Source organism: Bactrocera dorsalis, chromosome 1 (assembly GCF_023373825.1).
Source record: "Bactrocera dorsalis isolate Fly_Bdor chromosome 1, ASM2337382v1, whole genome shotgun sequence".
Taxonomy (NCBI): Eukaryota; Metazoa; Arthropoda; class Insecta; order Diptera; family Tephritidae; genus Bactrocera; species Bactrocera dorsalis.
In genome coordinates, this window is record NC_064303.1 from 67,749,700 (window position 1) to 67,768,592 (window position 18,893).

General features: G+C 35.4%; 1 protein-coding gene across 1 annotated transcript; it reads right to left on the reverse strand.

Moving 5' to 3' along the window:
- Nucleotides 1–471: 471 nt before the first annotated feature.
- Nucleotides 472–18,555, reverse strand: LOC105228366 (uncharacterized). Its single transcript, XM_011208179.4, has 4 exons — nucleotides 18,442–18,555; nucleotides 18,345–18,386; nucleotides 18,188–18,286; nucleotides 472–770 (listed from the first exon to the last, which is right to left on the reverse strand). The coding sequence occupies exons 1-4, from the start codon at nucleotides 18,442–18,444 to the stop codon at nucleotides 477–479; spliced, it is 438 nt and encodes a 145-aa protein (XP_011206481.1). The 5' UTR covers nucleotides 18,445–18,555; the 3' UTR covers nucleotides 472–476.
- Nucleotides 18,556–18,893: the final 338 nt, after the last annotated feature.

Below are 18,893 nucleotides of genomic sequence, written 5' to 3' on the forward strand. Positions count from 1 at the left end.
TGTCACTTTTTACCTGCCAAAGTTCTTGAAAACTTCGGTAGAGTTCAAAGAACTCTTTCCAAAACTGTTCGTTCATGCGCGCTGAAATGCACTGCGTGCATCATGCAGCCCTTCACACGATCACACTTGTGTGACACACCAGCAGAAATATTAAACAAGTTTAAAAACTTTGAACATGCGTGACAAGCATGTTTTTTCCCCCTTTACACGGTCAAACTTGGTGTGATGTCACACATGTTGTCACGCATATCTGATCGTGTAAAGGCCGCTAATGACAGCTGACAGCCATATACAACAAAGCGTTTGCTCTTTCCTCGTTAAAGGCTTTATTGGTGTCAATACAGCAGATTACTCCAATACATATGCAAACTTGATTACGACGTAACCTAAAATGAGTCCCTATATAACGATACCACCACCTCTTTACATAACAATTTTAATTAGTAAAATAATTAAATAAATGCATCTAAATATGTTCATTTTCTATTTTTATTGACAGCAATTTGAGATAGAGGCCGACTTGTTTGTCCACGCAAAACATTTTTCGCTCCATTTTGTTGTCCATTCTTATAACGTGATCGAACCTGTCCCCTCACATTCTGATTTTGAAGTCCACCACTTATACGTGCTTTATTGATTTCAGAACGATTTCTTGTTTTAGCCTGTGCGTCATCCTTTACCATATCAATTACTTCATCTGGGATCCTCAAGTATTTTATAGTACTACCTCGCACATAGCATTCAGGCATTCGCCAAAATCTATCTCCGTCCTAAAACAAAACACATTAGTTATTTTGAAATTTAGTATCCGATAAATAGACTGTTCTACTAAATATCTAAAATAAATAAAATCGGGATTTTAAACAGTTATGAGGTAACAGAGGTAGTTCTCCAGAATAAAATATATGGTTTTTGAGATATCTGAATTTAAAGTTCTTAATTTTTATAACTTTAAGATTTCTAATATTTGTCGAAATATATCCGTTGATGAGTGAGTTGCGGAAATTAAAAAACGGGACATTTCTAAGTATTTATATACACTCAGCGAAAAAAAAAACACGCACTCTACAGAGTGCTTTTATATAGCGCAAAACTTGGATTCATATTATTCTAAGATAAACATTTTTCTTTGAGGGTCAACCACTTTTATTTATTTTATGTTTCAAGCATTTTTATATAAAAAACTTATAGTTTAACACTTGTTATAGATAAAAATGTGAAAACACACACATAACAAACCACAGAAGTAAATTTTGTTATGAACTATAATGTAATTTTTAAACAAGTTATTTACATATTTTATGTTTTATATGATTTTTATTTTGCATTAGAATACATAACGAATCAAAATAACATATTTTGTATAAAAAAAATTCTTAGTATTTTGTAGAACACCCCCTCCTCCTAATAACCTCGGCTATTTGTTTAGGCATGGATTCAAAAAAGCGTTGAAGATAATTTTAATTAATTTATTCATTCCGCACAGCTTCAACAATGTTTTCTATTTCTTTTATACTTTTTGGACGCTCTTTTCTTATCATTTTGTTCACCATTTTGCCCAAATAATGCTAGCAGTTCTCAATTGGATTGAGATCTGAACTGTTTCCTGGCCACGTGAGAGTCCCTATTCCATAAAAATCTTTTTGTTTTGAAACCTGTAAGTGTTTGTAATAAATTAGTGAAAAATCTATTTCAATATTTTTGTGCTTTGGTTACCGTTTTGGCTCTATGACAAGGGGCTGAAATATCCTGAAAATAAACTTTTTGGGCGTGTTCGGACAGCTGTTCAATAGTTGGCAAAACTCCTTCTCTCAAAATTCCAATTTATATTTTGGCATTCACAGATCTTTTTAGAATAATTAGCGGCCCAAACCCAAACTTGGTTACAGCTCCCTACACCATTAAATAAGGCGAATGCTTTACGGTGGGCCAAACACAGTTTTCCAAAAAACGCTCCCCTTTCCTACGACGCCTTGTGGCATTTCCGTCGGGTTCCAACAAATTAAATTTCGACTCATCGGAAAAAATAACATTTCCCCAATCTGATGTAGTCCAAGTTTTGTGTAATTTTGCCCACTCTAGTCGGTATTTCTTCATTCGTATAATGAAAAGTGGCTTTTTGGCTGGACGTCGCGCTCGGAATCCAAGATTATTCAGCAAATTTTGTATAGAACTTGTAGTTATTTTTACCTCAGTTTTACTGTTTTCAGACGTCCACTGCCCTTTTTTCGAGCTATTCAATTAAAATACGTATAATTTTTTATTATAATACGCACGTTCCAATCTCTTATGCGTATTTCACGAGCTTTTTGACCTTTAGATAATTTATTTTATATAAAGCTACGATTACTGCTTTCTTTTTTGTTGACACCACCATGTTCAACTTAACTTGTTTTCACAACCGATCCAAAAGAAAAAACCGCAAATTCTGTAATAAACACGTGCGGACGCTAACGGTTTTAAAAATAAAGGTAAAATAATGTAGTCACATGACAAAACAGCTAAATAAGACAAATCGTGAATTTTGAGCAAACAGTGACAGTTCAAAATAGGAATATTAAAAAATTTTCGACTGCGTGGGTTTTTTTTTCGCTGAGTGTACATATGTATGTGATTGCTAAGGGCTTATTAATTATGTTTAAATATGTATTTTAGAGACAAGAGACAAAAACACCCGAACAAAAATTAATTTGAATTCGTAAAATTTTGTACTTAAGGGATTTTCCCAAAGATAAAAACAGGCCCGAAAAAAGGCTTTGACGATCAACGACAATTTTGCGGCAAATTGGATAACTGAGCCGAGCCGTTGAACCCATCTTTTTTCACATAACTTCATAAGTTGTTCGCCAAATATTTTTCTTATTGCGGAAGAATGCTTGCGATACGTGTTCTCGAAAAATTTGTCCTCTCTTGTGGTATAGCATACCATCTCGATTAATCGTATCTTAACGCATTTATGTATGAAGCAACTAAACTAACCACTGCGTCACCAACCACTTAACGTTGTGTTCGTTAATAAATCAAAAAAAGAAGCCCAGCAAATTTTTAACATGAATTCTAGAATTCTAGAATAAAAATAATTATCACTTTAAGTTACGGATCTGATTGAATTTATTAACAATTTAATCTGCATACGTTCATACATTTTGTAACTTCAGTGGTATCTTAGCATTATCTTATATATAAAAATAAGATGGGTTTATGGATCCCGGTCAATTAGCAAACGATCGTCACGATGTCACAGCACGACATTTCAAGCAAGAGCTACGATGTTTGATGGACTTTATCTTGAAGCAACGTATACGTACATATGGTGCTGTTAGATGCTAGATGTATTCTGTTGGGTGGCAAGAAAGTAGTTTGGCCCAAACACACATTCTGCTGCGGAAATTCCTGATCCAGAGATAGATCCAGAATTATACGAAGTGATGAAAACCAATATGGTTCATGGACCTTGTGGATACCACAATCCCACTTCGGTTTATATGTCTGACAATAAATGCACGGAACAATATATTCCTTTCGGAAACGCAAACTGGAAAGGTTGGAAACCTATTCTATCGGCGACGCTCATCAAACGACAATGGCAGAACATTCAGTATTAAATTTAGAGGAGTGAATATCGAAGATGATAACACATGGATCGTATCATATTCACCATTTTTGTCTAATTCACATTCAAAACTCATATCAATCATATCGTACGTTTGCAAGTACGTCACCAAAGAAAGCAACATGGCGGTTATTGGCCTTGAACGTATCAAATTGGTCGCTTCGTGAACTGCAATGAAGCGTTTTGTAAGATAATTACTTTTGCAATTCATGAACGTTTTCCGACTGCTGTGCATCTCGTAGTTCATTTGGAGGAGGCCAAAGAGTGTATTTCAACTCAGAGAATACAGTACAGCCAATGGAAACACCGCCAACAACAAAATTGTCGTTAATGATTTTTTTCTCAACTTCCCTCAGCGATCCGTTTGCGAGAACATTGCTCTATTCGGAAATGCCTTGATAATATACATGGAATGCTTCGTCGAAGAAAGCAAGGCCAAGCAGTAGATGGACATCCAGGTGCGTTCTAAACTAATTTATACAATCCATCCGAAAAACGAGGATTGCTTCTACGCCATTCAACTTAATTTAGGTCATTGCGTATTGTGAATGGTATGGTCTGTGGATCTTTTTTAAAAGGCATGGCAGCTATTACAATTGCTGGGATATGGTAATCACTGGAATCAAACGATAGACGATTCGATAGCTACTTCGCATGCCACTGAAGTTCGTACACTTTTCGTGATGATCATTTCGACTCATCAGTCTTCAAATCCTCGTCAATTATGCGATACGAACAAAAATGACATTGCCGAAGACATTTTACATTGAATTCATAAGAATTCGAAATGGGCAAATTTCGGTTGATACTTCCAGTGGTTTGATATCAATTCCGCCAGCCTTATGTCGATTCACTTCAATGCAAGATGAACTCATCACGAATGCCTATCTGAACATTGCTTGAGTGCCTGTGCAATTTTAGCTTCAAAAATGCCGATGATTGTGACTTAAACTGGGAGATGCAAGGCCAAATGCCGGAAGGTGTGCGCTTATACAAATCGATCGTTCGCCTTGACAATGAAGGCGAAGCCATGAATTATCCAGTAGAATTTCTAAATTCTTTTGAGAGGCTTGCTAGCCGCCGCATCATTTGCGTCTCAACGTGGGATCTGTCATTATGTTTCGCAATCTTCATGCGCAGAAACTGCGTAATGGAACCCGACTGATTGCGACACATCTATCGAAAACAGGGGGGCAGAATGCTTGATTATACGAATTCCTTTGAGTTCCACGATTTGCCATTTCAGTTCAAACGTATTAAGATTCCAGGGAAAATTGTATTTGCGATGCCAATCAACAGGACAGAATAATAGTCGCTAGAAGTGTGTGGCATAAATCTGGAAATGCTATGTTTTTCACACGGCCAGATGGAAACTAATGAAGATACTAATGTATCCTGTACACTATACAAAACAATGTAAATAAACTGTTCGAAACGAAATGTGTTAAAAGGGCTAAGCGTTCATATGAAAATTTTCTATCGAAACATATTGTGGTGAACAAAATAAAATCGAGGAGACGAACTTTTTTCAATAGCCTTTGTTTGACTAGCGTAAGTCGTATCAAGCTGTCATCTTAATTTTGTTCAGTATTGGTTGGCATTTCATTGTTCAACTCTATTACGAAAATTTTCGTTGGGTAAAAAATGTTTTTCGTGCGCTTTGCTCAATTTATGGTCAACACTGTACCTACTGTGCGTAGTATTCGCACCGCCATCACCCATATTGAGACTCAACATTCGTTATTGGATAATATTCGATCGACCACACCACGCCCAGCACGCAGAGAAAAAAATATATCAGGTTAACACTTACCAATCCAAACGGAGTTAGATCGCCGAAAAAACAGCCCTTGGCCGGATAAAATTCGGGTCAATTCCGGTGCGTAGAAATGGCTGTCGTGGGAATTATATACTTTGAATAAGCAAACATAAAAAACGCATACGCATACAACAAAAACGCAAAAGCAAAAATAATTATACATATATATATCAGACGTATTTGAGAGTGTACACGAAGGCCGTGGAGAGTCAATTCAGTGACGTTCGCATCAACTCAGACTGACACGTAAAGCCGCTCGACCTTCCAAAGCAGAGCCGCTCAAAATAATGCGCAATTTATTTACCAACGCATACAATCACACATTTGATATCTGCTAGGGTATGATTGTGTGCGCGCGCTTGCTTAGTACACTGAGTAAAAGCGTGCTATTTGGTTATTTTGTTATTAAAAATTTAGAAAAAAATAAAAAATTATGGTTTTTGATTAAAAAAGCAATTAAGAACAACAATAATTTTAAGTTAATTTTTTTTAACTTTCCATGATTTTTTCCATATCGACTTCAAGATCGTAAGTTTTGATTCTCATTAAGTCCTCTGTATGCTTATTCGAAACTGAATTCCTGTATTTCGAGTGTATTTTGACGCTGGCAGAATTAGCGTCATAGCGTACATGCTTCGACTGCATTTGCTTGCCTATACTCCGAGTATAGGCAGGAAAAATTTTGAGCGGCTCTGTTCCAAAGTGACATCGCCTCGATCTGTGAGCTCTTGAAAAGTTCCAAGTCGATTCGACATTTGCGAACTAAATTCGAGAGATTTGCGTCTAAAGTTGAAAATTACCACTATTTCATGTGGTGGGGTGCAATAAGGTCATACGCAATAAAGCCATATTGGTAATAAAGCCACATTATTTTGGTAATAAAGCCATAAATCCTATATGGCTTTGTTTCCAATAGCAATTGGTAATTAAGCCATATGGCTTTATTTCGCTTTCAAATTTGTTTTTTTCTTAGCTTAGGGGTTTCAGTTAATGTTTAGCGTTGCTGGTGAGACAAAAATTACCAGCCCTATTTGATGGACGCCACTTTCAGTATAGTTCCGCAATGTGGATACAAACAACTCCTAATAATTAATATTAGGCAATTAACGCGCATGTACGTATACAGGAAATAAATATATCTGCATTAGCGCGAAGATGAGGCCAGCGGGGCGCGGCGCCCGGAGTTCTACGCGAAAAGAATTTGATACACCCCAGTGTTGGACCGACTAGTTTTTTTTTGAAGCGCGGCCGAAAACCACCCACCTAAAAAGGAGTTCTACGCGAAAAGAATTTGATACACCCCAACCTGAAATGGAGTTTTACGCGAAAAAAAAAAACTTGACACACCCCCGATGTTGGACTGACCAGAGTTATTTGCTTGAAGCGCAAGTTAAGGAACGTTTTCCTTATGATATAAACAGAATGTATCAAAATAAAATTAAAGAAACTGCATCAAAACACCCTTGAGTGGGAACAATAGAAATGCACTATTACTACAACAAACAAATATCAAAACAATCTTGACTTTGAATACCACAACAACGTTATCTTAGAACAAAGGAAATATATCAAAGCAAACAATATATATGTAAACAAACTTAAACAAAGAATATAATTTGCATACATCTGTATCTAAACAAAATAGTAATGAGTAAACATACTAGTTAGTATAAATAGAAGTAATAGCTGGATCAGCGAACAACGTAAAGCAATATGTTCGAAATTTTCTTAAACTAACTCAAAATCAGAGTGGAATGCTATTATTTATAAATATATAACCTTTTTTTAAAAGTTTGTTTCCAGTTTTGATATTGTGCATTATGAAAAATTGTAATTGAAAACTTAGATGTGTACAAAACTATATATGAGCAGTGGCAACATTGTTCAAATGAAAACAAACAAAGATGGTTGGTTTCTAAGGGCTCAACTTTTGACACATTTTGCTCGCTAAGGACGGCAACTGAGGAAGGTAGTAGCGTTTTTCGATGTTCTTGCTTTAAGAACGATGTAATAAGAGCAGCTCAAAATATACTCAACCGAGATGGCAAATTTATTTGTTATTCAAAAAGACAGATTTTATTCCGAAAGGAATAAAACAAAAAATTCCACGGGATGTAGGACTTCCAGCGGACAATACTTCCAGAAAAAATCAACAGCAGATCCTGAAAAAACGGACAGCGACGAATTCAGCAAGATTCACAACAGACCCTGAAACAGCGGATAGTGACAATTCCTAAAAAAGTGGAACAAGGTAAAAAAGTATAGGTCCTGAAAAATCCTGAAACACTGGACAGTAAATTAACCATTACGAATGTGTAAAATGTTAGTCTTAAGAGTATTAATAAAAAGTATACATTTCGGTGCAGCTCAAAATTATATTCTTTTGATTCATGTTTGCTCAATAAAAGTTAACTCGCGGCCGAAGGCAACGCAAAGAGTTTTGCGCGAACAAAAATTTGACACACCCAGGTGTTGGACTGACCAGGCCGAAGGCCGCAAACGTGAAAAGGAATTTTACGCAAAAAAAAACTTGAACCACCCCGGGGATGCACCGACCAGAGTTATTTTTTTGAAGCGCGGCCAAAGGCCGTTAACGCAATAAGAAGTTTTACGCGAAAAAAAACTTGACACATCCCATTGGCGGGTAACAAAATGATTTTTTGCGATAGACAACAGGAAAAATTCTTTTATAGTTTTATCTTTTTTCTTTATTTCTTTTAGTTCATTTAAAAAAGATGTCGATAAGGTAGCTCTGATTATTTGACAGACTGTAACCAAAAGATTTTTTGCGATAGATAACAGCAAAAATCATTTTGGGGTTTTATCTATTTTCTTTATTTCTTTTAGTTAATTTACAAAAGATGTCGATAAGGTAGCTCTGATTATTTGACAGACTGCAACCCTTTAGTTGTTGTTAAATAAATAGATTTTAGCAATAAATTTAATATTGATATACAACTATTTTTGCACCATATCATAAAAAATTAGTGCAAATGAATTAGTGAAGTGTTAGTGAACATAAAAATGAAAAATATAATTGTGAAATTGACTTTAAATCGTAAAAATACGTAATTCAAATGGTAGTAATTTTCAACTTTTAAACGCAAATATCTCGAAAACTATAAGTTTCCTGCGGCTATATACATATTAGTGATCTGGAGAACCTCTCCTATCCGACCATACCCATTTTATTCTCGAAATTATGGGACAATATACTAAAGTTTTCCCCAAGCAACAATGCCGCATTTGTGATGAAGACCAACTTAAAGAGATTCGATGGCTGCCAATTCATCCAGAAAAAAAGGTTTGCTTCTTCTTCTTCAAATATGATGCCGGTGAGAACGTAATCGTTGTTGCTGTAGCGGCAGAAATCTGCGAGTTGACAGTGCTTGGCCGGATAAAAGCCCGGGTTCGTTCCGGTTACCTAGACCCCACTGTTGTGAGAACGAAAAACGTAATCGTCAATAGGACCGCTATCGCACTATGAATACCGACTATTTGATGCCTTAAATTAAAGCCCGTGATTAATGGTAATTTCACGTCTTTGGCCGTTAGATCTTTGAAAGAGATAATATTCTATAAATAAATGCCAAAACAAGCAGACCCCAAAATAAATTTGAAGTTTCTGTGTGATTTCCTTACAGTAAAAGTAGGGAACCTCGAAACTCTTATTTAACAATCTAGTGATCGATTTCAAGAGTGAGCTAAAAGGTAGACGCTTTACTAAGAACTCTGTTAAAATTGGTGTAAAAACTGTAATTATGAAATAAATTCCCAAGGATATTATTATTCCAAAATGGCAAAGTTAAACAATTTAAAGATTCCAGAATTGTAATTGTCAAATAAATTACCAATGAGATAAACAATTTGAAAATTCCACAACTCAAAAAAGAGCTGAAGCAATGCGAGGAATGTGTTTCAATTAGAATAAGATACTATGAAGATAGCAGAAATGCTATAACCGCTTTTCTTCAGTAATCTGTGACATTTTGTAGAAAATCGAATAAAAAAAAAATAAACAAATGATAAAGAAAAACTGTTTTTCTTAATCTTTGTTTCAATCTATGATATACTACGAATAAATACAGGGGAAATAAATATAGCTGACCCCATAGGCGTTGTCCCACGTGAAATTATGTGTTTTAAAATAAAATTTAAGTTGTATTTATATTGCTTTGAAAATCATTTATTTGCGCTTTTTACATTTTTTTTCAATGTAAAGCAGCTTGATATACAACATTTTTTGGTTTCTTTTCCAGATCGTAAATGTAAAGAAAAAATGATTTTCCACTCTTGACACGCAACATATAGCTGGCCGTGTGAAAAATATGGTATTTCCAAATTTATACCACACACTTCTAGCGACTATTCTTGTGTCCTGTTCATTGTCATCACAAATGTAATTTTCACTGGAAACTAAATACGTTTTAACTGAAATGGCAAATCGTGGAACTCAAAGGAATTTGTAGAATCAAGCATTCTGTCCCCTTGTATTCGATAGATGTGTCACAATCAGTCTGGTTCCATTACACAGCTTCGGCGCATGAAGATTGCAAACATAATAATGTCAGATCTAACTGTGAGTCGCAAATGATGCGTCGGCATATCAAACCTCTCCAAGGAATTTAGAAATTCTACTGGATAATTCACGGCTTCGTCTTCATTGTCAAGGCGAACGATCGATTTGTATAAGCCACGCCTCCCGGCATTTGGCTTTGCATCTCCCAGTTTAAGTCACAAACTCAAGCACTCAAGCAATGTTCAGATAAACATTCGTAATGAGTTCACCTTTCATTGAAATGAATCGACAAAAGGCTGGCGGAATTGATATCAAACCACTGGAAGTATCAACCGAAATTTGCCCATTTCGAATTCTTACGAATACAATGTATCTTCGGCAATGTCATTTTTGTTCGTATCGCATAACTGACGCGGATTTGAAGACTGATATGTCGAAAAGATCATCGCGAAAAGTGTACGAACTTCAGTGGCATGCGAAGTAGCTATCGCATCGTCCATCGTTTGGTTCCAGTGATTACCATGTCCCAGCAATTGTAATAGCTGGCATGCCTGTCAAAAAGATGCACAGACCATACCATTCACAATACGCAATGACTCGAATGAAGTTGAATGGCGTACATTAATCAATAGAAGCAATCGTCGTTTTTCGGATGAATTGTATAAATTAGTTAAGAACGCACCTGGATGTTCATCTACTGCTTGGCCTTGCTTTCTTCGACGAAGCATTCCATGTATAATATCAAGGCATTTCCGAATAGAGCAATGTTCTCGCAAACGGATCGCTGAGGGAAGTTGATAAAAAAACTCATTAACGACAATTTTGTTGTTGGCGGTGTTTCCATTGGCTTTACTGTATTCTCTGGGTTGAAACACACTCTTTGGCCTCCTCCAAATGAACTGCGAGATGCACAGCAGTCGGAAAACGTTCATGAATTGCAAAAGTAATTATCTTACAAAACACATCGACCAATTTGAAACTTGCTGATCTCATCTCGTTCAAGGCCAATAACCGCCATTTTGGTTTCTTTGGTGACTTACTTGCAAACAGACATACAAACTGCAGTGGGATTGACGGAGGTCTATGAATCATATTGGTGTTCACCATTTCGTATAATTCTAGATTAGAAATTTCCGCAGAAATGATTACATCAATTTTATCAAGTGTAAGCACCATCCACCATCCACAGAAGAATGTGCAAACCTCTTTTTTCCACTTAACAGAGTACATCCAGCATGAAAGGTGAATTTTTAATTTATACATCGCGTGTATTTCGAATCGGTAAATTTTTCTTTTTTCTGTAAGTTGGTAGTACTGTTAGTGACATCTGTGCGCAATTTTACGTCAAAATATTCTTTAGTATTTGAGATACGCGTCGTTTTATGAGGCTCTAAAAGCGAATTCTTAGATTTTTACTATGTCAGAATTTATTGAACAAAGAAGTGCGATAATGCACCAACTCATACTGCAATGGTTATTCGTGATCATTTCGACAGATTTTCAACTAATATCGTGCCGCAACCATCAGTTATATCAGCAACATTGCAACAAATCGAATTTTAAGATAAAACACCAGCAACGTATTTTGATAAGGCTAAACCTTGGCCATACTAAACCAAAGATCTACTTTAGGAATATTCATGAACTGTAATGATACCTTAACCATGCAACACCTAATAAACTCCTACAACGAAATGCAAAATGTTGATTTGCATACCGCTATAGCAATACTGGACTACGAAGATATAAGCAAATATCTGCCTCCTATACTGTAAAAATTAATTTAGAGTTGAAATGTACACATAAGTAAATTAATATGTATCTATACAAAATGGGACGAAGGCCTAAGCAGCCAGTTTCCCTTTATTTTTCTAGTATGTCTGTAAATTTATTTACAGGTCATATTAAAACAAGAAAAAACGTTAACTTCGGCAGCACCGAAGCTAAAAGCCTTAAAAAAATAATTTATACCAAATTTCGTGAATATATCTTGTCAAATGCAAAAGTTTTCCATACAAGAATTTTTTCCGACCGTTCAGTTTGTATGGCAGCAATAACTCATACCAAATTTCGTGAATATATCTTGTCAAATGTGAAAGTTTTCCATACAAGAACTTGATTCCGATTGTTCAGTTTGTATGGCAGCTATATCTTATAGTGGTCCGATATCGGCAGTTCCGACAAATGAGCAGCTTCTTGAAGAGAAAATAACGTCTACAAAATTTCAATATCTTAAAAACTGAGGGACTAGTTCGTATATATACAGACGGACAGACAGACGAACATTGCTAAATCGACTTAGCTCAACATACTGATCATTTATATGTATACTTTATAGGGTCTCCGACGCTTCCTTCTGGGTGTTACAAACTTCGTGACAAACTTAATATACCCTGTTCAGGGTATAATAAATAATAAATAAATCAGATTATACCATAACGGTAGGAAATAAATAAAACATTCTCAGTTTTTTGTGTACAACTTCTTTCTGCATTATCGGTCTTCGGCCGCGCTTAAAATACACCCATGGTCGGTCCAACAGTGGGATGTTCTCAATTCCTTCCTGTAGAACTTTTTTTTTTCGACCCACGCCCCCGATAAAAAAATATGACTCTGGTCGGCACAACAATGTCGTCTTTAGATCTTTTCTGTTCAAATATATGACCTGGTCGGTCCAACGCCGGAATCTCATCATTTTTTCGTAAAGACGGGAAAATACTGAAATATTTTTCATTCCCTATCAACGATAACGGTTTCTTTATCTAGGGTATAATCTTTCCTTTTTTTATTTTATTTTCCTTCATTTGCAAGAAATACTTGTTAATTGTTGGAATGCAACCCTTTTACATTCGGTAAATAAGTGGGATTTAAGAAAAACTTGAATTATAATTTAAACCAATTAATGCATTATTTAGACGTAACAATTTGCACGGGTATTCCTTTAGTCCTGGAGAAGGTCCTAACCCTCGATTTCGCTATTTATGTCTACATTTATTTATAACTGAATGGCTGAACCGATCGGGTTGAAAATTGGTGATGAGATAGCTTGGAACCTCGGGGCGGGCATAGGTTTCTTTCAATCGTTTTGTTAATCGTTAAAAGTCACAACAATTCATAGAAAAAATTTCATAAAAAGAAATTATATTTCAAAACATAAGCACTTTTTTTCTTCAAAAATACAGAATAAAATCACACAGCTACTTGCAGGGTACAGTGGTTTTTGTTTACATACACATATATATGAATTATAGTGATAGTTGAAAAGGATGAATCATAAGTTTAGATGAGTGTACAATAGCTGACAAATATTCCTGAAGCAAATTTTGAAGGAAGGATCAAGTCTGTTTTTTCTTAAGTGTAGTATCTGGGTTTTAGCTCTCGACTTTGCAATTAAATTCGATGAATGTTGGACAAAACATTACCATATGATTAGATATAAAGCGTGAGCCGCGCCCTCTTCTGCTCTACTCCTGCACTGTTATTCACGATAACAAGAAGCATATATAGAAGATGAGTTCCCAGGTAAACAGAACAAATGTTTTTTCGGCAAAATCAATCTATTTTGTTTAAAATAGTCTCCTTCTGTTTCAATACAGCAGAAAAGCATCTCGAAGGAGTGTTTTAGCTCGTTGTCCGGTATGGCCGCCAGTATGGCGGTGCAAGCCTTTTGAATGGCCTCTACGTCTGCATAATGCTTTCTTTTCATGGGCAAATGCATTTTTCCGAAAGGAAGAAGGTTAATGGTTAAAAGGTGATTTTTGGTGAAATAATACCCCTTCGAATGTTGGGTTCTGAGCAATTTTTGGTCGTCAGTCAATTTGTGCGGAACAACCGTGCACACACCTTTCGTAAACCCAAATGTTCGGTCGAAATTTGAAAACGTTGAAACCACTAGTGCGCTCTGCTACGGCATAGGCAATCATCGCCATAAACTTGTTTCATCAATTGAAACGTTTCGGTAAAAGTTTTACCAATTTTAAAACAAAATTTAAAGTTGACTCTTTGTTCCAAACTTCATTTTCGCACCGATAACACAAACATACTGATACTTAAAACGCAATAACTTCACTTCCAATCAATGAAATGTCATAAAATTCCCACTGGACAATCGATAAAGATAGATTCTAACGCACTAATCGACATACATATAAATGGCGACACCAGGGGCGCTTGATTCAAAAATTCCTGTATGTAAGATGTTGTTACAAAATACATATTTATTTTCGTTAAAAATATTCTCTGAAAATTTCATGTTGATCCGATAATTAGTTTTTGAGTTATTGGACAAATAACAAAGAAAGCTCGGGCACTTCAAAGTGCTATTGTGAAACTTTAAGCGCGTTTTTCCAAAACTATGTTTTTTGAACTGGTGACAACTGCAACTCGAAAACCGTTCAGTAGAAATTTATACAGCTTTTAAAATACGTAAGAAACTCGGGCCTGATCGCAGGATTTTTTTTTTTGGGAAATCGAAACACAAACAACTATAACTTCGTAAATTAACTTTTTTTTGTTTTTAAATTTTCGTGACTTCAAGTCAACACATTCTATAATAATGCCATATTACTACTTTTGTAAAATAACACGATTTAATAGCAAAAAAAAATACTGAATATTCTAATTTTTTCGTGCCTCTGACTACCCCTAACCCCTTAAGTCAATAAAAAATATAGATTGCCAATTTAACTATTCCATTATATTGTTATCACGATAAATGATATCCTTGACAACAAAGAGCATAATTAAAGATTAAAGCCCACCGTCAACAAACTGATTGGACCTTATCAGTGTGGCTTCAGACCTGGCAAATCAACAACTGACCAGATATTCACCATGCGCCTAATCTTGGAAAAAAACCGTTTCAAAGTTGCCTTTACCAGCACGAAAAGGAGCTACCTTTATGCCGCGATGTCTTTATTTGGTATCCCCGCAAAACTAATACGATCCAGCTAACCCTGAGCAACACTAAAAGCTCCGTCAAGATCGGGAAGGACCTGTCAAAGCCGTTCGATACCAAACAAGATTTCAGACAAGGCGACTTTCTTTTGTGTGACTTCTTCAACCTACTTCTGGAGAAAATAATTAGAGCTGCAGAACTAAACCGAGAAGGTACAATCTTCTATAGTAGTGTACAGCTGCTGGCGTATGCTGATGATATTGACATCATTGGTCTTAACAACCGCCCTGTTAGTTCTGCTTTCTCCAGAATGGATAAGGCAGCGAAGCAAATGATTCTGATGGTAAACAAGGGCAAGACGAAATATCTCCTGGCATCAAACAAGCAGTCGTCGCACTCGCGATTAGGCACCCACGTCACTGTTGACAGTCATCACTTCGAAGTTGTAGATAGAATAGACGAAATGTTTAAGAACCAGCATCAACACCAACAACAACGTCAGCCTCGGAATCCAAAGCAGGATATCTCTTGCCAACAGGTGCTACTTCGGACTAAGTAGGCAATTGAGAAGCAAAGTCCTCTCTCGACAAACAAAAACCAAACTCTGTAAGTCACTCATAACTCCCGTCCTGTTATATTTTGCAGAGGCATGGACCATGACAACAACTGATGGCGAATATCGCATTCAATGGAATGACGAGCTGTATGAGATATACGACAACATTGACATCGTTCAGCGAATTATGGGGTTAGGTGGGTTTCATAGGTACAAAAAAGGGTATTTTTACGATTTTTTTTTTAATATAAGCAATCATATATTTGAAGAATATACTATGTTATATCAAAGGTACATATTTCAACAATATCTCCTTAAATTTCGATACAAAAATGTTGAAAATTCAGCCGTTGAGACCTCATTTCCCTGGGTGTCTCAGAAAAAAGTGCTCTCGCCGTGGACAGCATAACTTTCATATGAAATTAAAAAACTAAGCATATTCCGTTAGTACATATCTAAATCTCGTTTTTTAACGTAGGAAATAAAAAAAATTTAAATTTTTCTTTTTTTCTCAGACTTTGAACAAAAAATCTCATTTACTGGTCAAATCTTCGCCAAATATTGGTCAAAAATGTAAGTTGTAATAAAACATGAAAACTTTGTTCAATAACTACATAATGTTATTTTAAAAACGTGTACACAATACGATGTACGAATCAGTAACTTTTCGATAAATCGTGTCCACCGACTTCAAAAACACAGTTTCGAGAAAAACACGTTTAAAGCCAAAATGGACGAAAACACTACAGCTCTGAAAGTATTCGACACAGTATCCGCCGAGGAAGCAGAGGAAGACCTCCACTCGGTTGGAAGGATCTGGCTTCGCTTGGAATCTCAAATTGGTGCCACCTTGCGAAAAGAAGAAACGACTGTTGTTAACTCGGCTATAACCGCGTAAGCGATTTCCAGCCAGTAAGGAAGAAGAAGACAGAAAATAGCGAGCGGGCTTAGAATAGTTTAAAAAAAATTAAGAAAAAGCCAAATCATGGTAGCAACTTTTCGGTGCTTTGGGTTTCAACTGACAAATCGCAACGAAAGTAAAGGAAAAAGTATGGGACAATTCAGTTTGCCATAGAGAACATATGAGCTACATTTTAAGACGCATTAAATAAAAAATCCCCTTAAAAGATGACTACCCCGTTAAAATAGAGTCATTAAAATTACTTCCCACTGTGGAAGAAAACAATTAAGAAATACTCATCATCTGATAAATAGAACTTTTAAGTTTTTACCTTTGATTAGGCCACAAGACAAACATATTTATGAGAAATTCGGGTCGGCTTTAGTATACCATCCCAGGATTTCGGGAATAAAATGGGTATGGTCGGATAGAGGAGATTCTCCAGATCACGAATATATATGGTTATAGCCGCAGGAAGCTTATAGTTTTCGAGTTATTCGCGTTTTAAGTTGAAAATTTGCAATATTTTAATTACATATTTTCGATATATAAAATTAATTTTGCACTTATATTTTTCACTTTTATATACATTAACACATCACTTATTCATTTGCACACATTTATTTTATATAATATAGTTCAAAAATAGCTTTTAATACACATTTAAATTATTGTTGAATTTGATTATTTAAGAATAACAAATGAATTGCAAACTGTCATATAATCAGTGTTACCTTATCGACATCATTTGTAAAAATAAATGTGTCAAATAATCAGTGTTACTATAGTAAAATATTTTACAAACTAAAATAAAAAAAAAATATATAAAGAAATATTATACCCTAAATACAGGAAACATAATCGTTGATAAACATTAAAAAAAAATATAAAAAATTTAAGTGGCTGCCAATGTAAAAATGAGTTCTATGGGAGAAAAAAAATGTATATACCCGGTGTTGGACCGACCAGGGTTTTTTTTTTTTGATAAAATTTGATACACCCTGGTGTTGGACCAACGAGGGTTATTTTTTTTGAAGCGCGGCCGAAGGCCGCCCACGCAAAAAGGAGTTCAACGCGAAAAAATTCTGATACACCCTGGTGTTGGACCAACGAGAGTTATTTTTTTTGAAGCGCGGCCGAAGGCCGCCCACGCAAAAAGGAGTTCTACGCGAAAAAAATTTGATACACCCCGGTGTTGGACCGACCAAGGTTATTGTGTTTTATAGGTTGTTGATTTTCGTATTTGGGGTATAATCTGTTTCCTTTATTTCATTTAGTTATTTTACAAATGATGTTGATAAGGTAACACTGATTATATGACAGTTTGCAATTCATTTGTTATTCTTAAATAATCAAATTCAACAATAATTTAAATGTGTATTAAAAGCTATTTTTGAACTATATTATATAAAATAAATGTGTGCAAATGAATAAGTGATGTGTTAATGTATATAAAAGTGAAAAATATAAGTGCAAAATTAATTTTATATATCGAAAATATGTAATTAAAATATTGCAAATTTTCAACTTAAAACGCGAATAACTCGAAAACTATAAGCTTCCTGCGGCTATAACCATATATATTCGTGATCTGGGGAATCTCCTCTATCCGACCATACCCATTTTATTCCCGAAATCCTGGGATGGTATACTAAATTCTTCCCGCTATACATGCTGTGCTATAGAATTATAGTTCAAATGTGTACTATTTTACCGTAAAATAAGCGTACGTTAAATACTTATTTCACTTTATTGTAGACACTTTATCTCCTTCTACAAAACACTGCAATAAACTCCGGCAAGAATTACTTTATTGCATTAGATCGTAAATAAAAAAAAATTTATCAGTAGAACCACAATTACAATTTAGATCCAATCTTACCTTAGATGTACAAATAACATCACGGAGATTTATATTCATCCAGGAATCGCAGCTAACCAAATGTCCATTATATGTTTCTCCATTCTTTAACTCTACTAACTACAATTATACACTCAATTAACAAGATTTTCAATACATCATAAATAAATAGGTTTACCATAGGGTGGCTCTGGGCCGTTTTTAGCAGCGTAAGAGGTAACTGAAAACACTTGAAATAAACTTAACGCAAAAAAATATAAAAAGAATTATCATACCATTAGTTTACTTCGCTCACACAATTTGTATTTATGTATACACAGCTGGACCTTGCATATTAGGGTTGTCGAAAATATATCGATACATCGATATATCGATATAATTTTTTCAATGTAACAATATTTTTGAGCAATATTTAGGTACAAGTGTTGGCTTTAATAAAAGTGATCTTCATTTTTACTGCAATAACCGAACTGTCAAAAGAAATACGTTTAGAACATAGGCGTAGAGGACAACTTTCGCCTGAACTCAGACCCACTCACACTACCATAATTCCCAATTCCGAAAAATCTTCGCCGTCGTTGTGGTTCGGACATGAAAAAATTATGATAGATATTGTTGCAGCTTCAGCAAACTCTTTACTTTCAACTTCAACCAGTGATGGTATGCCTAGCGAACTAAAACAAAATCTAGATCAGCCTATAATACCCAGCAAAGAGAATCCAACAAA